At 55.1% G+C, this 21,880-nt stretch overlaps 1 protein-coding gene across 6 annotated transcripts in view; it reads right to left on the bottom strand.

The window, feature by feature from the left end:
* CDK5RAP2 (CDK5 regulatory subunit associated protein 2) overlaps positions 1–21,880 on the bottom strand; it is a 166,774-nt gene that overhangs the window by 47,504 nt on the left and 97,390 nt on the right. For 4 of the 6 annotated variants that reach the window (XM_055301775.1, XM_055301770.1, XM_055301771.1 and 1 more), the window contains 5 exons: positions 21,722–21,850; positions 15,049–15,144; positions 13,048–13,235; positions 7,076–7,508; positions 1,713–1,944 (listed from right to left, as the gene is read on the bottom strand). In XM_055301775.1, the coding sequence (XP_055157750.1) occupies positions 1,713–1,944; positions 7,076–7,508; positions 13,048–13,235; positions 15,049–15,144; positions 21,722–21,850 (1,078 nt within the window). The remainder of the gene's footprint in view (positions 1–1,712; positions 1,945–7,075; positions 7,509–13,047; positions 13,236–15,048; positions 15,145–21,721; positions 21,851–21,880) is intronic. The other 2 variants (XM_055301772.1, XM_055301774.1) reach the window with 1 other exon arrangement.

The following is a 21,880-nucleotide window of genomic DNA, read 5'->3' as shown; positions in this document are numbered from 1 at the left end:
AGGGGTCCTTCCACGCGGCGGGCGGCCTCCTCCTGTCCAGAGCCAAAGACGGAGTGGGACGGGCGCCGGCCGCGGGGCCTCCACCACAGCTGCTCCGCAAGCGCAGCACCAACGCAGTCACAGGCTACGTGCAAACCAGCGTGTGTCCCTGAGCTCCAAGGAGACTTCAGGACACGCAGCGAGGGTGGCCCCCGGCCACGGTGTGCCCGTCCCTGCCGGGAAGCCGAAGTCACGCCACGTGGCTCTGCTCCCCGAAACCCTGCCACCGCTTCCAGGCCTGCCTGCGCAAGAGACCAGGCCCGAGAGCGGCCTCCGTGGGCCGCCCGACGGGCCACCTCCCTGACCTTCCTGCCCCACTTTCCCATCTGCTCCGGCCACGTAACTGGCCTCCAACTCCCCAGATTCAAAGCAACATCAGGAACTTTGCCCTTGTGCCTGCCGCCAAAGACACTTTCCACGCTGAGGGTTCCACTCATCTGCTCCCGGCCGGGTTCAAATGTCACCTCGTCAGGGAGGCTCTAGGATTCCGCGGATGGACGGCAGCAAACTCTACCCCCCTCCACACTGCCCGTGCCTCAGCCGCCCTCCGTCCTCCCCGCACCCGCCATCTCTACCTGCACCCGTTTTGTTCAGCCCGTCCCCAGGGCCTACGGTAGCGCCCAGCACACAGCAGGGCTGCAGCAATACTTTTTGGAGAAAGAGAAGGTTGCTGCTGTCGTTCTTGGTATCAGGTGCTGCTGTCACGCGCTGACAGCACAAGCTCAAAACCAGGAGTCGACGAGGTACTTCTGTGGACTCGTGATCCCTCTGAAAACGAGGTTCAACGCTTGCCGTGTGCTCGCCTATGCTCCGCGGCCCTCGGCTTTCCTGAGACGCTCCAAGGGGCAGTGGTCCAAAACCTCAACACCACGGTCACCGCTGTGACACGCCCTCCACGTCTATGCAGTCTGACCCGGATACATTTTAACCCAGGGGCTCTCTACTTTGGGAGCTCCCATGAGTGCAGACACGGCAAAGTGGCTACGGAGGCAGGTCACTTCCAGAGGAAGGCATAAGCTCGATAGGGTTTGTTTTTTTGTTTTTTTGTTTTTTAATTTTTTTTATTTATGATAGTCACAGAGAGAGAGAGAGAGAGAGAGAGGCAGAGACACAGGCAGAGGGAGAAGCAGGCTCCACGCACCGGGGCCCGACGTGGGACTCGATCCCGGGTCTCCAGGATCGCGCCCTGGGCCAAAGGCAGGCGCCAAACCGCTGCGCCACCCAGGGATCCCTCGATAGGGTTTGGAATGAGCCCTGAGGAGGCCACGGTAACGTAGCCCGGACGTTCTAGAAAACCCCCCCAGGAGGGCTCTCACTTACACACACGGTGCCACACGCCTCAGGCTTCCACAGGTAACGCCAAAAAAGCCACCTGGACTCGAGTCAGCCCACGGCCGGGGCCCCTGCAGACCATCCTGGGGAAGGCAGTGACCTCACAAGACCCGCGCGCACTTACAAGCCCCTTTACCCAGACTCCAGAATAAAATGAAAACAATTGATTCGTTTTCCTTATTGTGTTCCTTTCATTGTGTCTTTGTCAAGAGTCAAGATCAACCACTGTAATTCATAAAATTCATGCTCAAACTTACTGCAGTTCTAAACAACAAGGCTGACACTTCGAGCAGCTCTATCGGACGTTCGTCCAGCTCACGGAGAGCACACTGCACACTTACCTTCCTGTAGCGTTTTGTCTGCTGCTGGCCTCTCCTCCATCATTGCTTCAGCCAGAAACAACTTTTGATGCAGTCGCTTATTGCAGATTTTAAACTCCTTCAGCTCCCCCTGCAGCTCCAAGATCTGACCCTGCAGTTGGGCCACCACCTCCTGGGGGGCAGGGAGCCGATACACATTTCCTAATGACCGGGACGGTTTTATCAGGATGGGCAGGCGGGACTTCGTAGCATCCTGGAGAGACACACACACAGGACAATGAATACACCTCCTCTGGTCGAGCCCGTGCCAACCTTGTAAACAGGATTCAGACCGGCTGCCCAGACTTCTGCTTCCAGGGGTGGCATCCACGTTTATCTCCCGTGTCTTGCCACGTCCCTCCTCTGACCGGCAAGTGCCCAGCTTTTCCTCCTGGACGCCCTCTTGGCCCTGGCGCACTGTCTCTGTGGACACCCAGAGGCTCACGCGATGGCGGTCCCCTGGCCAACACCATCTTCTGAGTAACACTTTCCTGGCCCGCCCCCGCCCGCTGCGCAGGCTCGGCCAGTCGGCTAGTGCACCGCAGCCACCCCTACTGAGGTTCTCGGGGGCTACCGAGTCACTAATCCAGCGGCTCTCGCCCAGGCTCGAGCTCCCGCCTGCCTAACCTCGACATCTTCCTTTCCACTGGCTCTCAGGCACTTCGAAGCCAGCCCAGCACCTGGCTCCTCCCGCCCATCATCCCAGTCCCCACCCCGAAGCTACGCCGCTTCCACACGCTCCATGTTGGTGGATCACACCACCGTCCCCTCACTGTGCAGCCCAAAGCTGGAAGTCTATCGAACCGCTCTTCTTCACACCCATCGCCCACCCTCGCCACTCACCAGGCTCCATTAATTGCAGCTGTCAACGCATCTCTGAGGTCTCTGGACTCTCCTCGCTGCCTCCCACGGCCCCCATCCCACCCCTAAACACTGCTGGCGCTCACCTGCCACACAGCCGCCTCCGGGCCCCCTCCCCCTCGCCCTTCCTGCCCTTTCTAGCCCACTCTCCAGACTGTGACAGGAAAGGCAGAGCTGACATCCCTCGCCTCTGCTTACAACCACCGGCGTACTTCCCGGTCTCTCAGGACCAAGGTCAAAATCCCTTCCGCGGCCGCCATGCTGTACGTGACCTGCAGCCCCGGTCACTGCCCTTCTCCCACTTCCCCTAGGCCCACACACTCCCCTCTGTCAGCGCCTCAAATGTCTATGTTCCTTCCACCCCAGGGGCTCGGCACGCACCGTCGCCCCTGTCTACAGCACACTCTCTTGCCCACCCCCACCACTCCAGTAATCCCCGTACATTCACTAGGACCTCACTCATATGTGCCTTCCTCGGGAGAATGGGCCTTGACTTCCAAGACCAGGTCAGGTCTCCCTGGTACGGACCCTCACCGCCCCCTACAATTCTCTAGGGAGAACACTAGTACCCTCATAACTAAATGCCTGTGCCATTACTTGTTCTCTGTCTACCTTCTGCACTGGCCTGTAAGCTCCAGGGTTCGGGACTCTGCGTTGCTTGGTCGTACTCTATCACAGCCTCCGGCACAAGAACACAGTGGGTACTCTATAGCAACTATTTGTGGAATGAACATGCAAAGAATGACTTAAGAGGCCAAATGGGGACGTCTTTCAAGTGGGGGGAATTTTAAGTACATTGAAAAGTTGGGGAGAGGGACAAAACCTAGAAATATGTAAAGGGCTATCACAATTCAATAAGAAAAAGCACATATAACTCAAAGAAAAGGTGGGCGAAGGATCTGATAGACATTTCTCAAAAGGGGACCTTTGTATGGCCAATAAACACATGAAAACACGTTCAGTGTCGTTAGTCGTCAGGGAAATCTAGATCAGATCACAATAGAATATTGCCACTCCCAACTCATTAGGACAGCTTCTAATCAAAATAATAACAAGTGCCGGCAAAGCTGTGGAGAAATTGGAACCCCCACGTTTCCGATGAAAATGTAAACTAGGAGCGGCTACTATGGAAAACAGCCCGGGGGTTCTCCCGAGTTCCCACACGACCCCGGATTCCACTCCTCGGTGTTTACCCGGGTGACGTGAAAACACACGTCCGCACAAGAACTTGTATGTGAACGTTCACAGCGACGTTATTCATGATCGCTAAAAGGCAGAAATAACCCAAACGTCCATCGACTGATGAATGCATAAATAAAATGTGTGACATCCATACAATGGATATCGCTTGGCGATATAAAGAAATGAACTACCGATAAAGACTCCAGCACGAACGCACCTCGAAAATGCTACGCTAAGTGGAAGCAGTCACCAAAGATCACGTGTTACGTGATTCCCTTTCTACGAAACATCCAGAGAAGCCAGACATCTAAAGACAGAAAGTAGGTCAGTGGTTGCCCACAGCTAGAGCACTAGGGGGAAACGGGAAGTGACCGCCAATGGATGGGTCCGGCAGGGTTTCTTTTTGGATGATTAAGCCCGTTCTATAATCGGTTACGGTAGTAGATCCGTAACTACGGATTTACCAAAAAAAGAAAAAGACCAAACAACTCACTGCAGTACGCCCTGTCAATGGATAAACTGTTAGGACATGTGGCTTATCCCTCAATGGGGCTATTACTCTTTTTATTTTTTAAGTGGAAGAGAAGGAAGGAACCTGAGAGGAAAACAGGAAATACTGGGGACCCTGGGAATGACGAAATCAGCAAGGACTCTGAAAGCAGGAAAAGGGCGGAAAGAGCCCCGCGTGCATGTTCTGGGATGCAACATGCTTTCAAGCACACTGTCCAGGGTCCTCCGGCCAGCTCTGCAATCTCAGCACTCACAGGATAATAGACGTTACCGGGCCTATTTTCCAGACAAAAAACTGGGAGGTCAACCAACCAGTCCAATGTCGTACAACGAGGAGGTCAGAGGGGGGACGTCACAACGGCTCTCCAGCCTCTACTGCTCGGTTAAGCAAAGTAAGACACTCTCTGACACCCAACATTCCAGGGCAGAGAGCAGGTTCAAGGCCAAGGACAGTTTGAGGTGGGAAGGGGGTCTGTTGGCGGTGGGGGGGGGGGGTGCCCATCAAAGAGGACCGCAGAATAACAGTCACTGGCTTGATCCTCGGTCTCCACCAATCTTTATTCTTGGATCCAAATCTGTGTGTCATATGGCAGGAGAAAAGATATCTGCAAGTGCACAAATGCCAAAGCCAATTTCAGGCTGGAAGACTGCCGTCAGTCACCCTAATGCGGGTTCTAAAATAACACCACACAAAATGCTACCTTATGGACACTGTGCACAGCCCCACCTACCGCCTTATGAAAGATGTCAACATGGAAGTCCTCACTTGGGAGCGGAAGGGGGACAGGAACGCACGCACGCCGAGCCCGACGTACACATGCACAGGCATGCACAGAGCACCAGCAGGCCAGGCCCTTGCCGCACTTCTCTTCCTGTCGCCACTGCACTAGCCTCAGCTCCTAGGTCACCCTGATGCCTCTGGGGCCACCAGGAAAGGTAAGTGGCCAGGCTTGGAGCCATCACTGGTCCACGTGTGATGGTGGCAAGCGGACCCCTCCCCTCCTGAGAAAAGTATGTTTAGACTACCCCTGTCGTGGGCACCTGGGTGGTTCAGTCAGTTAAGCATCCAACTCTTGATCTCAGCTCAAGTCTTGATCTCAGGGTCATGGGTCGAGACCCACATTGGGAGTGGAGCCTACTTTAAAAAAAAAAAAAAAAAATCCCTATCCGCCTCTAAAATTGGACTTCGGTCTATATCCTTACTACTCCTCCCAACAGCTGACTCGCTCTGGACCGTTTTCTGAGACTTTGAGAGTCTGTATTTCTTCACATGTAAAATGTAGGGAATACCTATCTAACTCACAGGCTTCTTGAGGAGATTAAACGTGATGGTATAGGTACAGGAAATCTAGCGTGATCCTGGCACAAACAGCAGATGCTAAAAAACAAACACTGTGGCCTTCCTTTTGAAGCCACAAGCAAGAAGGATAATTCTACGCTAAAAAAAAAAACGACTTATATATCTGGGGAAATTAATGAGTTCATTCGATTATGTAATTTTTCTGCACAAAGGAGGCTACCTCCCACACAAACTGGGGGAAAAAAAACATCTAGTTTTCCTAAAACACAGGTACAAACTAACAGAGCTGGGGGCAGATGAGAGCTTTCTATTCCAGCCAAACCGTACACATTTGCATCTGAAGTACTGTTAATATAATGGCAATGTCTTTTTATTTTTTATTTTTTTGTCTTTACTGATATCTTTAGAAAACCCTTTTCTAGAAATTACAGTTTTGGTGCATAATTTAAAACAATCAAAAGCAATTTTGCTAATGATATATCTAACTCCCTTTGGTATGCACAAAAGCAGTAATTTAGTGGTCAGAAAATAAACTTAATTCTCCATTCTGATGCCATGAAGCAGTGTGTACAGCTGATTTCTCAGATACAAAACACCCATCAGAAACAAGAACACCAACAGCCATCACTGGCGCTCTATTAGAGACATGACCTACTTCTCCGCCAGAACACTGACATCTCTCCGCTTTGGGGAGCGTCAGCCCAACCCCTCCGCCCGGGAGGATTTTAGCAAAAGGTCCAATCAAACGCTGCCAAGAGAGTCTGGCTCTTAATCGTGTGGCACACTTGATGGTATTTGAGGAGAAGCATCGAGACGGCGTCTTGACCGAAGCCAAATGCATTCCCCCCACCAAACCGGACCCTGCCACGCTGGGCCAGAAGGAGCGGGGGGCGAGCCTCGGAACGGGTAGAGCAGAGCACTCAGCCGCGGGGGGTTCCACTCAGCCCCTCAGCTGCGGGCTCGCTGTGGGCACTGCGGGTCGGGCTTCCTCATCTCCGGGGAAATGTGGACCAAGCCCCAGAACAGTACCTCTCCGCCACACAGCCCGCACAAGATAAAACCGAGGTGCTCGGCCCTACTCCTAAAGTCAGGTTATCACAATTTCACTGCAACCTGCAAAAGGAAATGTCCACCAGTGGGTGAAAATCCTACACTGTTTGGCACATTTCCCACAATGGAATATTTCAGAGCCGCCGCAAGGAAACATGGTCCTGATACACAGCAGGAAAGAAAAAGCCACACGCGGATGTAAAAATACAGCTCTGTAAGGAGAAGTGCATAAACGTCATCATGATGTACAGACGGAGAAGACCGGGCCGGGGGGAGGTTAAGACGAACACACGCCTCTAGGGAGAGGCCAGACGAGGGGCAGGCAGGGGGAGACACCGGATTTTGCAGACATCAGAAAAAGCAGTGAGATCAGAGTTGAGTTTTTAAGCCTTTCACTTGTATAAAAAAAGAAAATAAATAAATAATCTATAGAAAAGCTTACTTTGTCGGCCCCACCGGGGAAGGAGAGGGCAGCGGCCGGCCTCCCTGGCACCAGGCACAAGCTCCGCGGCTGACCCTCAGCGTGGCACGTGGCGTCTGGTGGCTCCTCTTCCCAAACTCCTCTCTTGCCCTGGTTTGTGAACCCGAGCGTGTCGCCCTCCGCGGCCACGGTCTGCACGGAGGCATCTTTCAGCTCCCGCGTGGCCGCTTCACCCGCCCTGAGCAGCCGGGCTGTCCAAGGCGACCTCGGGTCATCACGGGACTTGGACGACGAGTCGACGTGGGCCAGGTGTCCTAGCTCACCTCCTAGCTGAACGGCCACCGGCGTCAGTGACTTCTCGGCCTTCCCATCAAGGTGTTCTGCGGAAACTCCCTGCTCTAGCGAGCGCATTCGTTCCAACAGCAGTTCACGCAGCACTTTCAGGAGGTCTGGCCTGTTTTTCCAAAAGGGAAGGAAGTGGGAGAACCAGGTTTCGTGCCGTAGCCTTGTGCCCCGCCCAGCCTCCCAAGTTTTCTCCACTGACTGGCCCGACGTCTGTCTAAACCACGCACGCCACCCACCCACCATGTGCCAGGACCCACAGCCCAGGATTTTACCCCAACCGCCTCGTGACCCCCCCCCCCCCACCTGGGGTCCTGGCAGGTCTATCTCACGGAGAAGGTAATCACCTGACACAAGTACCCAGCAAGCGGGGGCCCGCGTGGCCGTGCGGGGGCCGGCTGGGCCTCGACGGGAGCAGACGGGTCACCAAGTACTGCCAACCGCGAGGTCCACCTGCCCCTGGCCCAGTCCTACATCCAGGGGAGTACGGCCCGGGTGGCCTGGTCACCCAGGTGGACCCTGTGCAGCCAGGGCCCGGGACACAGGCCCTCAACGAAGGGATGCTGCGAACGACTCGTAATACAAACAGCAGTGGCTTTGAAATCACACGAAAATGGCTTCAAATTCTAAGTCAGAGATTCTCTGGAAGTAACGTAATCCCCCTCCAAGGACGGCAACGAGGATTAAACAAGAGAGCACAGAGGGAGCGGTACCTTCGCGTCCCTGGCCACCTGCCCCGTGCTCCCGCGGAGCCCGCCCAGCCGCGGCAGCGTGGACACTGAGGACGGCACCCGGGACACGAAGAGGCCCGTCTGGGGTGCTCCCTGCCTCTCTCCACTGGCCTGGGGCTTCCTCAGCGCTCCTGAGGCCCCCGGCAGGGCAGTGGGCAGGGGAAGCCCTCAGTGCGGGGACTGGAGAGCTGCTGGGACACACGTCCCCCCGTCCCGCCCTTCGCAGGGCCAATGGCACGGCACCTCTAGGCCGTCCCCGGCGCTGTCCACAGCACGCAGGTCATGGACCCTGACTGGCTTTGCCTCTGCTCCCCGGGGTCACGGCCCAAAGAAGCCACGTGTACCCAAGCCCTTACTTTGGGCTCCACTTTCCTGGGAACCCAAACTGAGGGAGCTGGTAATAGACTAGGGCGCAGTTCAGAGGAATCCCTGTGTTTCTTGTGCCGGGTGCCCAAGGGACACCGAGGGGGCAAGACCACCTGCGGGGACTTAGCCTGGTGTCGGACACGGACATTGAGAAATCACTGCTTCACGGGGTCAAAGGGGGAACAGGGGCCCTGTGCAAGTTTAGGGGGTTACAAAGCCCCGATCCCGGGGTGCCTAGCCTGGGAGAGGCAGGAGATGCCAGAGAAGGGATGCTAGAGGCGAGGGGAGGCCAGCCAGGGCAAAGGAAACGGGACGTTCTCGGCATGAAAGCCAAGGTGACCAGGGAGGAGGCGCGGCTGGAAGCGAGGCAGGGAGAAGCCCGCGTGGGGGCACAGGGGAGCCTCCGGGCGAGGCTCTGTGGCAGGGGCGCCACCCGCGTGCCATGCGGCAGGACTGCACAGGCTCCTGTCCGGGGGCGGCGGGAGCACACACTCCGCCCCTCCCAGGCCGCTCTAAACACCCGTGACAGCAGAAGAGCCATAACAGAAAACCGTGTAAGGGGCGCTACAGGCCTCAAAGTCAAGGCAAAATTTGCCCAAACATGAGAAACTGAGGAGGAGAGGCAGCCAGGAAAAAAGGGGGCATTTGCAGAAAGCACTGGGGCCAGAAATTTAACTCCCCTACGGTGGAGATCTCCCGGAGTCCAGGGAAAAGTCAGGGGCTCCCCCCACGGGAGAAGGGGGGGGCCGGGGGTGTCCACACAGGCAAACCAAACCTGCACACACAACCCACTACGACGGCGGACGGGCCACAGCCCAACGTCCACACTCGAGAAAATCAAATTAATAAGGCCACCCGAAGACCTTCACATAAGAATGTGTGAATCACCTAAAAAATAAAGCAGATGTTTGAGCTGCTACCATTTCCCACCTGTTTCTCACTAAATAAAAGAATTCTTCAGTTTTCCTATAAAAAAAAATAAAGACTTAAAAATAAAAAAGGAGAAAAAGGACTCATTTAAGAGAAGAAGGAAACCAGGAAAGCGCCAGGAAATGGTGGGCGCAGGGACTGGAGCAGGCGAGGACGGAGGGAGAGGCGGGCAGGAGGAGGGCTGCCAGCGTCCGGCCGGGCACGGGGGAGAGAAGGGGCCCTCGGCCGCGCTGCGCTCTCTTCCCTCTGCCGATCCTCTCGCCTGCCTCCGGCCCGGGGCCGACGGCTCGGCGCGACGCCTGATGGCCCCTGCCCTGTATCTGCGCCTGCGACACGTGACCGGGGCCGTGAACCCTCGAGGGCGGCGGGGAGGCCCCACTCCCGTGCGGATCCCACCGCCCAGCCCTGGGGCAGGGGCGACTCCGTTCAGACCACAGCTTCGGCACACGGAGGCACGGGGAAAAAGTAAAGGCTTGAAAAACAGAATTTAAATGTACGGTACATTTTTTCACTTCGAATATGGAATCATCTGGCCTACACAAACCATCTTAAAATTTAGTAAACCCAGACTTTAAAAAGACTGCTGGCACTTTAAGCACGTTAAACTAAATTTTCCTTTCCTCTCCTTCCCTTAATATAGATTTAAAGTAATGACAATTGCTATTCAGCTGGCCAAAGGAGGACCGTCATCCACCACCGAACAACATACAATAAAACCCAGGAAACAGGCTTTACAGACGGGCAGTAAAAGGTGGTGAAAGAGGCCACTGGAATATACTAAAGTGGGGGAGCTGTTAGATAGACCCTCACGTGTGACTTTGCCAGCGATCTGCGCAGCGGATTCACCAAGCCGTCGCCGGATCAGGACCTGTTTAACGGTTCGGTCGAGGGTCTGGTCGGAGGCGCGGGCACCGTTTACGCGGCCTTCCCGAGGACCTCGGCCGCGGCGCGAGGCCGTGGGGGGGGCCGGCAGCTGCGAAGCCCGAGCGGCGCCGGGTCGTTAAGCACGCCAAGCACACTCGGGCCTCCCCGTGCGCCTGGGGGGGTGGGGCCAAAGCTCACCCCACTTTACAGATGAAGAAATGGGCTCGGAAGACTCAAGATCCCCTAGCAAAGCGGCAGAACAAAGATCGGGGCAGCCCGATCCTCCTGAGCCCAGGGGTCACTACACCCTCTCCACTTCTCCCCATTTACCTTCTGCTGTGATGCTGAGCTTCTAACTGTCTGCACCGATGCTTAGGTGTTTACTGAGCACCTGTCACCTGCCACCACGGCAGTGGGCACGCGTGGTGAAAAGGAATCAGGGGCTCGCATTTCATTAAGACGACAGACGTCCACGCCTATGTCGGTAACTAAATCAGACAACGTACCGCAGTGATGAGCAGTACCATCAGCCGCGGGACGGAGGGAGGGAGTCCTGAGACCACGTGCAAGCAGGACTCCTGTTAGTGCTCAGCAAGGACCTGTCCACAGGGCGGAGGTGGAGCTGAGACACCACCAGTCACATACACACTGCAGGCAGAGGGACGGCTGGTGCAAAGGCCCTGAGGTGTCTGAGGCACAGAGGAGCTCCGTGTGGCTGGGGGGTGGATGGTAAGGACAGAAAGAGGCGGGCTCCAGGGCGAGCAGCTCTGACCTTCCTGTAAGGGCAACGGAAGTCCACTGGAAGGTCGCACGCATGGAACAGATATGGTCTGACCTAAGTTACAAAACGATCACGGGCTGCTCTGGGGAGAGTGGACAGTAGAGGAGCCTGCGCTGCTGGAGTCCAGGCAAGAGACGGCGGCGGCTGGGACAGGAGGGGACTCGCAAGCACAAGAATAGTGTTTCTCTGACCAATTAAAATCCTGGTTGCCCAATGAGTGTTTGTAAAAGGCTCCTCCAGAAGGTTCTCCAATGGCTCTAGCGCTTCCTAGCTACAGGAATGTCAAGTCCCCAAATGTCAGCCCCCACGTTTATAAGAAGGAAAACACCATGAGCAGCGCACAAAGCTGGTGTGAGGGTGAACTGAGGCTGGGCCTGTGGTGCCCAGGGTGTGGGCCAGAGGGTGCAGACCCCGGAGGGGCCCTCGCGAGGGCCTGGGGGCCACGACTGCACCGTCCCGGGCTTCAGTGGTACAGTGCGAACGGCAGCTGTGCAGAGAACAAGACAGGGCCACAGACGTAGGCCGGCGTAAGAAACCCTGTCCTCACACCGCAACTGCCAACGCGGTCTGGAAGCCGTGGAGCAGACACCTACAGGGAACAGGTAACTGAACCATAGATGTCACAGGCTGGCCTGGCAGGCGGGAGACGCTTTCTTTAAAAAATGTACTTAGGGGTCCACATCTTTAAAAATCAAGAGATGTAGGATACAATTTGGGGCTTCCACCGAAAGCCTGGAAGGCTGGGAGCCCAGGTGCCCGTACCACTCTGTCGCGTAGGGCTGAGAGGCTCCGGCCCGTAGAGGGGGCACACGTGCCCGGGTTCGCCACATGCCCCCGCGGCCTGCCGTACTTCCCCCAGCTCAATCACCCAGGCACCTTCCAGGAGGTCCTCAGAGGGTGGCGTCCCTACTCTCGGAGGGGACACTTGGGGCCCCGACATGGAGAAAATCCTCCGTCTCTCGAGCCTTGACTGTGGTCACCAAGTCCCTGTGATAATAAACCAGAACGGCCGCTAGACGTGTGCCCCAACAGGACGCGTGCTAGAGAAGTGTGAGATGCCAGGCACTGGGGGCGGGTCAGCCTGCCTGAGCTCAAAAGCAGAACGGCCCGATCCTTGTTTCTTAGCTAAGGAACGTCTGTGAGGCTTGGTGCACCGGCCGTGCAAGAACCAGCAGGGTGCCCGGCTCCTGCCAAGAGTCACGGCAGGAGTTCGGGGCTCTGCTTCTCTGCCTCCACTGGAGAGAACTGGACAGTTTTACTGGACGCACAGCACCTGCCCGCCAGGCTCCTCAAACGGTGCGCCGCCGCCTGCCTCCTCACGCACGAGAAGAGGTCGGAGAGGCCGGGGCCCTGAGAGAGGGAGGCGCGGCACCGGTCGCCATGCCCAGTACGAAGTACCGCCCAGCAGCTGTCGCCATGGTCTGGAAGGATGTGCAAGGGCGACAGTCTCCTCCCGAAGGGTTAATTTCAAAAATACAAAATGTACTGAATGTTTCTCCTTCTCTGGCTTAAGGCAAACGCCCCGACTACTCCCTCACACACAGACGACGACGACGCCGACGACGCCCAGCACGATGAGAAGACAAACAAGCTGAAGCTCAACGTAACCAGCGAGTCACAACCACAGCGGCAGCTCCTGGGCTGGTGCAGAACCTGAGGGCACTCCAGTGGGGCTGTTCCTCTCGCTGACAGCCGGACAGCCCTCCGCAGGGCTCGCGGGCCGACTCCAGAGCAAAGCCTTCTTCCTCCTCGTAACGGGCTCGCATGCGGCTCTGCGGAGTCCCTCCCAGCCACCAGCGCGCAGCCTAATTACTTAATTGCATGACTGGCAAGATTCCTTCCAAGACGTTCCAGGGGCTCGCTCAGCTAAATTCCACGGCACCACCATCTAAATCCGTTTGGCAAAATGAGTTTGTTCTCCCCTCAAACTAGAGAGAAAAAGCAGTGCGGGGGGGGGGGGGGGGGGGGGGCACGTCTACCTGGATTCCAGGAACAACGTGGCCTTCTCGTTGAAAAACGGGGCCAGCAGGTTCAGGAGCTCGCCTTCCTCTAGACTCTGGTCTCCGGGGCAGCCAGGTGTGTGGGCTCCATCGTAGTCTAGGACGCTAGAATCCGTGTGCCTCGAGTACCCGTTTTTGCAGCCCCCTTTGGAAAAGTCCTCCACGACCTGCAAAGCAGAGGATGCGGTCAAAATACGGCCCCTGGAAGAGAGGAGGGCCGTGCGTGGGGGAGAAAGGGCGGAGGCAGCGACCCAACGGGCAGCGCCAGCAAGCCTGAGGGCAACGGAAGCGCAGCAGGCAGGGCAGAGCGCGGCTCCGGCTCGCAGGCCCACACGTGCCCTGGGGCGGGGCGGGGAGGTGCCTGTGCAAGAGCACGGACAGGTCACGCCACCTCTCCTCACCCTCAGTTCCCTGATCCGCACAACGTGGAGAGTAACGCCACCTCCCAAGGTGACCGAGAGAATAAAATGAGATGACTGCCTCACCTAAGGTCCTGGCACAGCGTCCCGCCTGCCACGGCCGTGTCCCCTGGCCCCCCGGCCGCTCCTCGGGAGCCCAGGCCACGCCTGACGCTTCAGACGTCTGTCATCTACCTCTTGTGATGCATCCTCCCCGCTACAAATCGGGAAAGCGCCTTACTCTTTACAGAGACACGCTAATTAACATGACTTTGATTGGTCTCATTAGGGAAGTAGAGAGATCCTAATTCCCAGGGAGATGTTATTTACGGATCCACCTTCTGGGGTCACTGAGGGCCCCAGAGGAGTGGTACCAACAATGTGCCGAGTTAAAGCTTGTGTTGGGCATCCCGAGGTGCTCCAATTAGCATTCTTTCTAAACTTCTTCTCCCAGTCTACACATAACTGCCCTCGACTTCATTACTGCAGGTGGCACATACTCCAGCCATCACAGCCCTCTCTCTCACTTGTAAAATGATTAAGATTTTTAAATGGAAGACAAGACCCACACAAATGAGCAGTTACTTATAGGGTCTCGTTTGCCACCAATCTAATTATTACGTCCATCGAAATAAGTAAGTTCCAAAGAAAGGAAATGTGGACTATCGTAATAAAAACAGTGATCGCATTTCCTGAGCACTTCGTACATTCCTTTCTATGCACTAATTGAAATATCACAGACACTCCGGCAAGGATGGATTATCTTCAAGGACCAAAAAACTCGGGCTGAGGGCCTACGCAAGGGTTAACTGAGGTCACAAAGATGAAGACCAAGACTCAAGATCTAATTCCAAGATCCCCACTTTGAACTGCTTTGCTTTCCAAAACCACCGACATTTTGATGATCTCACACTCGTGACTTCAAGAACGTCAACGCCCGGAAGGTTACAAATGCCAGACTGCAGCCTCCTCTGTCCATCGCATCCCAGGCTTTCGGGGTCTTTCCACCTCGGGAGAACGTTTGTCCCAAATGCCCAGTATCAATGTGACTGGAGGAACGTTCTCAACGATGCCCACGTGGCCACCAGGCGGGGCTCCAGATCGGGAGACTGGAGAGGGCCCCGAGAAGGGCGTCCTACGCTGCAGTGAAGTGATCCGGGACTCCACTGAGCGCAGCTCCTGCAGGGGAGGGCTCCCCTCCCAACTCGGTCACTCACCTGCCCTGCGCCCTGGAGAGATCCTCTCCCCTCACAGGGCTCAGTCTCCATCGCAGACAACAAATGGGTCGGATTAGAGCGCCACAGGTCTGACCAACTCCAACAGCCGATGCCTGTTACTCTCTGACAACAACCCTGTTTTTACTGGCAACTCCTGGGCTCGCTGTTTCTCAACTGGCTCTACCACCCTGTTTGGAACTTACGAGAAGGAAGAGACCTAGCGCCTCGGCTCCGCGCTGGCACACAGCAGGCACTCGACACGGGCAGAAGGAACGGAGAGGCCAACGGATTCACTCCAAACAGGAAGGCTGGCTTGGGCACAGAGAGGGGAGCATGGAACTGGGAGGTGACTGCCACGTCCCTACCTTGTCACTCTGCTCCAAATGCTGGTCACTCGGGAAATTATTCTCGTCATCCTCTCCAATTCTGGTCGTGTCCTCATCCTCCTTGCTAGCCAAAAGCTACATGGAGCATGGAATGGTGTGAAAATGCAACCCAAAAAAGTGTGCAGCATGAATATGCATGAGTAAGTCAGTGATGTCTTTTTTTTTAATGCAAAACAAAAAAACAAACCAAAAAGGAGGCAGAAACGAATGCCAAAGCCAATGAAATAAAAATTAACCAAAGTTAGAGATGCTAGTTCTAGCAAATCACACACAGCTGCCTAGAACCAAGCATGATTGAAGGACAAATTCCCCAAGAAATGACAAAAGCCACTTCCCCCTGCCCTTGCAGGGCCTTCCCCGAGCTGCTGTAAATTGAATATGCTGTCTGTTGTGCCGCTGCCATTCCTGCCATGGCTAAACTCACTTTCAGATTATATAAAAGTAACAAGATTTTGGAGAAAAGCTATTGATGGAATTGAAAACATCAAATAGCAAGAAGGCAGTAAATGAAATTTATGCTGTGCCCGATTTATGCATCACGTCTCCAGTTCAGCACAGGGCATAAACCTCTTCTTGGACTGTCACACACCCGAGATGGACAGTCCCCACAACGCCGTCACTTTGCTGACAGAAAGTCCTCATCGCTAATGAGTATCGAGCTGGCCTGACGATAACTTCATGCTTTGGAAATGAAGAACGGTTTTTTTTTTTTCTTATAAAGACTGCATAAATCCCTAATGCTTTAAAGAAGTGTAAATCCCAAAGCTTCTGCACTCTGCACTCCGCAGAATGGACAGTACGATGTTCTCAAGGGGGCCAGATCTCAGCTCGCTGGAAGAGCAGAACTTCTAGTCCTGGGACACCTGGATTAAAGCAAATAAGAACAGAGAGGACAGGTGGCCACCCAGGGAGGTCATCAGTCAAAACTGCTTCAGAAATTATACCAAACCTCACCTCACCAATGAAACTGCAAGCTCCGCGCCAAAGTGTCAAAACCACAAACCGGGCACCGAGTCACTGGCCCGGGTGCTGTTGTACATACGAGATTTCTAAGGTTCTGTCTCTACGGTTTTATTTACAAATTCCTACATTTAGTCCATACTTTCCCCAGACCAACTTAAATTCTTCTGACCTTCCTTTTATAGGAGACCCTTATTTTGGAAGAAAGCAAACCAAACAAAGCGAACTGACTTCATTTAAGTCATTTTTATAGAAAACTTTCCAGGACCAGAACACACTCAACCTGACCACATCCAAGTCTGTCATCAGGCTCAAACAGGACTGATGACCTTACAAATCAGAGCTGTAGGGGCCCAACGGGGGCTCAGTGGTTGAGTGTCTGCTTTTGGCTCAGGGCATGACCCCGGAGTCCTGGGATCGAGTCCTTCATCGGGCTCCTGCGGGGAGCCTGCTTCTCTCTCTCTGCCTGTGTCTCTGCCTCCCTTTCTGTGTCTCTCATGAATAAATAAAATCCTTAAAAAAAAAAAAAAAAAAAACTAGTGTTTTCTAAACGATTGAGCATCAAACAGGCTAGCTACATGTGAATATACTTACCAAGGCATAAAAGTTTCCACGTGTGGATGAGGTGCTTGTCTCTCTCTCTAGCGGCATCTTTCCTCATTATTAAAACATTCTCAAGTGATAAAGACCAACCAGGACTATCAGACTTGTTGGTGGGCGGCGTACAAAATGTTAGACGACTGTGGAAAAAGTACCGGCCGTATCTCCTAAAACGAATAACCCTGTGGCTTGGGAATCCCACTCCCAGGTATCCATCAAGAAAAACGAAAACCAATATCCTCATAAAGCTCTATGCAGGAATGTTCCTACCAACTTTTTGTAATATCCAAGAACCGAAACAACCCAAGTGCACATCGATAGCCGAATGAATAAACAAATTCTAATATATTTACACACGATGGGAATGCTACTTAGCAATAAAAGGAACGTGTGGCTGGTTCACACTACAACACGGATGAATCCCAGAAACAGAATGCCGACAGAAAGCAGCTTCACACAGGAGGGGGTCTACGCGAGGACTCCATTTATGTGGAAGCCTAGTGCAGGCAAGACTAGCCCATGGGGGACACAAGTGGGGGCCTGCGGGAGCCGTGGGAACCCAGGAGGGACACGAGGCGTCCGGAGGAGGCGTGGGGTACAGGGGGACGCACATTCGTAAGACAGCGAATACGCAGTTGCCATTTCTGTATTTCAACATATGTGAATTTGACCTTAAAGGAAAAAATAACCATGAACACACCATGAAGTTAATGTGTGTGTTGAAGTATTTCAGAGGGAGGAAGCGTACTTGTAATCGTGGTGGAACTTGGTCTTTTACATTAAAATTCATCAAAAAGGTAAGGGGGTGACGATGGAAACCGGGCGGTGTTAACTGGACAATCGGGGGGGGGGGCGGTACGCGGGTGTTCACTGTCAGGTTCTTCTCACTTTGCTGTGTTCAAATTTCTTCAGGCTAAAATGCTGGGGGGACGTGTCTCTCATCTTTTAAAACACAGAACAGCAGCAGCGTCTCTCTGGCTCCCCAGCAGCTCCGGTGGCTGAGCTCTCGGCCCCCCTCCGAGCTTCCCGAGAGAACTGCGGTCCCAGCTCCCGCACGGAGGCTTCTGTGGCCAACCGGCTCCGGGAACTGCAGGTGGGAGGCCCCCGGGGCCGTCCCCCAGGAGACGGAGCCCACGCCGGCGCGGGGAGGGGTGGCGGGGAGCCAGCCGCGGGCCCGTGGGTACAGGAAGGGCCCCGCGCGCGGAGCTGAGAGACGCGGTTTACCCCAGGGCACTCCAAGTCCAAGTACCGGGAGTCTCTCGAGTCCCAGAACCGCAGCCACACCACGATGGCCTGAACAGTGAGGCAGGATGAACTTCCCTTCCTCTTTGCCTCCGCTCACTTGGTCGAAATTAAAAGTAAACTCAATTTCCACCAGCGGCCAAGAAATTAAATGTGTGGACACAGAGAAATGTCCCTCCTCCACATGTGGACGCCCCACTGGCAACCTCTGAGAGCACCCGACCCTCGCAGACACTGCCCCTCTGCGTCCCTGCGTCCCACGCGGGTGGGGGCGCCACTCCGCTCCCACGTCACCGCCTGGCGCCCAGGCAGCGCCGCCGAGAGCCCGCGCCAAAGGACACGGTCTTTTAAAGTGAGAGCTGAGACCAAAGGACCAGGATCACCCCCGGTCCCCCGCTCCAGGCGCTTACGGGAGACGCACACTCTCGGGCCCCAGGCCAGGCTCACGGAACCGGAGCCTTCGTTTTAACGAGACGCCCGGAGAGGCCCACGCACGTTGCGCTTTAGGAGCTCTGCCCTACGGTGCCACACACACGACCCCGGACACCGTCCGAATAAGGCTCTCGTCCTGACTCCCCCCGACTGACTCCGAACAGTGAACTAACCGCTCTGCTGAGCACCTACTATATCCCAGGCACTGTGTCGAGGGCTCTTTATAAATCCCGTAAAATTCAGAATAACTTATGAGGTCAAGCTCTTAGAAACCTCGTCCTCTTAACGAAATCCAGTCTGCTTCCGACAAACTCCATTTTATCCTGCTACTGATAGCAGAAGTTAACAAGCACCTCCTACTTCTGAGCATTACGTCTGTCCTCGCGAGTCACACCACCTTTATTTCTCATTCAACATAGCAGCCAGCCCTTCCAATACCTGCATTCAATTACATGATGTCCCTCAATCCATGTTTTCCCTCCATGCCAAAAAAAAAAAAAAAAAAAAAATCCTAGTTTCTAGCTCTTTCTAAAACTGATGATGTAAGTAAATAATAGCAGACTAGCTCTTTCCGTGCACACACACGTAGCCTACAACCCGCCCGAGGGGACAGTTCTGCACATCACACAGTTTGTGGTTTGCAAGGCTCACGGCCCCAATCACACCTGCACATCAATTCTCAACCACATGTTCTATAATGCGTAAGTTAATAACCGGTAAATAAACATAAAGAAGGCACCTGGGTGGCTCAGCCGGGGAAGCATCTGCCTCCAGCTCAGGTCACCGTCTCAGGGTCCTGGGGTCGAGTCCCGGTGTCGGGCTCCCTGCTCAGTGGGGAGTCTGCTTCTCCCTCTGCCCCGCCCCTCCCCGGCCCTGTTCATTCTCTCTCACTCTCTCAAATAAATAAATAAAATATTTTTAAAAAGTAAAAATAAGCACAAAGAAATAGAAGCAACCTGATCAGAGATTATTTTAATGCCCTTTAAAACCAAAGGACACCTGTTCTCAGTCTTTTCTGTGTTTTCTAAGTGAATTGCTCATGTGCAGCAGTGAGCACTGTCCCAATCAGCTGGAGGGAATCCATTCCCAGGCAACCATTCTGAGGACAAACCGGACAAACTGCACCAAGGGCCTCCTACTACTTATACCCTTAGTCAAACTCAAAGTTGCAAGGGGGAGCCTATATGAAATAGAGTTACATGCCTGCTTTACACCTGTATCTACCTATAGACCTAGAAATTACGTATCTGGGAATACAGTCTAGGGGGAAAAAAATCTAAACCCAAACCCAGAAAAAGATTTGTGTCCGAAGACACTCATCAAGTAATTTAAGACACCAAATCACTGGAAATAATCTACGTGTCCAACAATAATGCAGCAATTAATTAAATTTCAGCTCATTCATAAGATAAAATAAGATGCTGTAACCTAACAGCAATTAAAAAAAAAAAAAAAAACAGGAACAAAACCATATATGCATCGTGGGCCTGCACGTGTCCATATACACAAACAGAGAAGGAAGGATTCCAAATGTCAAATAATTGTACGTGTTTTAAAGTGACAGGATTAGGGTAATTTTTTTTTTTTAATTGATGATAGTCACACAGAGAGAGAGAGAGGCAGAGACACAGGCAGAGGGAGAAGCAGGCTCCATGCACCGGGAGCCCGACGTGGGATTCGATCCCGGGTCTCCAGGATCGCGCCCTGGGCCAAAGGCGGGCGCCAAACCGCTGCGCCACCAGGGATCCCTGGGGTAATTTCTTTTCTCCATTTTAACCCGATGCCGTTGACTAATTAAATATTAGAGAGAAAATACTGAATTTTGAAAACACGGAACAGATTTGCTTTCTCCCCTCCCCCTCCCTCTTCCTGCTTTGCAGGCTCCGGGCGGCAGGACCGGTGCCCAGCCCCCCCCCCCCCCCCCCCCCCCGCAGGCCCTGCCGCTCAGAGAGGCTGCGGGCGGCCCGGGCGTTTCCAGGCCCCATCAAAGGGGAACCACACGCACGCCCAAGGCCCGGCAGCGTCCCGTCTGCGCCATCCCACCTCTCCTCCCTCAGCTCAGGGCCCCTGTGGGAACAGCTCCCTCCCGGGCGGCTCTTCGGATCTTCCCATCCTATTCGGGGAAGACGGGTAACCGCGAGCCAGGACGCAGCATCCACAGAGAACGTCAAGGTGAAGTGCAATCTGACAAATGGCTCATATCTGAACCTGCTGGTATTAAGATCTCAGACTGGGAAGAGGAAAAAGCCTCTGTTCTCCAAAGAACATAATGGGACATTTAACAGATTTTTGTTCAAAGGGCAAGTGAACAAACAAACTTGCCATTTACGACTCCGATGAAGTAGGTGAGGAATGAGCTGCTTATTAAAGATGCTGCCTGGGAGAAAACAAACCAAGAGACTTATTTCTCCCTAAACGGACTGCAGATATTCTTCGTTTCCAAAATTAGGTGGAGCCTTGGAGGCTAAGATCCATAAATAACACCCGCTCCGTCAAAGAGCACGGCCAGGCCGTGCAGCACCTGCCCGAGGAGCACGGCCTCCTGCCCGCCGTGGCCCCGAGGCCCCGAGGCCCGCCCGGCCTGGCCCGACGCTGCGCCCGCAGCACCTGCAGGCCGACTGGGGCGCCCGGGCCCACGGACAGAAGGGCCCCGGCCTGGTGCCAAGATCAGCTCCGCCCGGCTCGGCCGCGGAGGGGGGGGCGGGCATCAGGGCTAAGGGCAGCGACGGCCGGCTCTTCCCGGCGCACGACTCCAGGCTCCCCTGTGGTCTGCCAGCCGGCCACGGGGGGGGGGGGGGGGGGACAAGAGGCACAGGGACAGGAGGGCCTCACAGCGACAGCGGAGGCCCCCAGGGGGCCAGGCGGGCTGGGGCGTCCCTCATCCCTCCTGAGGCGGAGCGCTCCCGGAGAGGCCGAGGACACGGCCCCCAAACCGCAGGCCGCCTCCCGGTCCTGCCCAGACACCCGATTTAACCCTTGGCCCCCCGGACTTTCCGAGGCCAGCAGCAGAAACCCCTGCGGCGGGCGGCCGGGCTGGAGGGCGCGGGACAGGCTGGAGGCTCCCCCCGCCACGGCGGCAGAGTGCGGGAGCTGGGTCCATGTGGGGGGCGACACGCATGCAGTCCCGTCCCAGCCCGGAGGCCCCAACCGTGAGGGGGTGCACAGAACTCAGATTAACCCAAAAAGTAAATGAAAGCGCGTTTATGCATTTGTTTTCCGATGGTAAGGGATTCCTTAGGACGGCCGGACACGCCCCGAGCGACCTGGGCCCTCCGAGGCCACAGGCTCCGCCGCAGGCGCCCCCGCAGCCACGCCCCGGGGCCGGCTCGGGGCCCAGCGCTGCGGACCTGCCCGCCGTGTCCGCGCAGACGTACCCGGGGCGGCTGGAGGCGCGCGGCCCGGTCCCGGCTGCTCTTACCTGCGACTGTGCCGCCGACCCAAGTCCGTCCCCGCCCTGGGCGCCCATGCACGAGAGATCAAGCATGGTCTTCTTCAGGTGCTGGTTGTCCGCGTGCAGCTCCCTCACCAGCTGTATCAGGTCACTGACCTGCGGACGGAGCAGAGGGAGACGGGCTGA

Source organism: Nyctereutes procyonoides, unplaced genomic scaffold (genome assembly GCF_905146905.1).
Source record: "Nyctereutes procyonoides isolate TBG_1078 unplaced genomic scaffold, NYPRO_anot_genome, whole genome shotgun sequence".
In the NCBI taxonomy this organism is placed as follows: Eukaryota; Metazoa; Chordata; class Mammalia; order Carnivora; family Canidae; genus Nyctereutes; species Nyctereutes procyonoides.
This window is presented reverse-complemented; position numbering and strand designations above follow the sequence as displayed.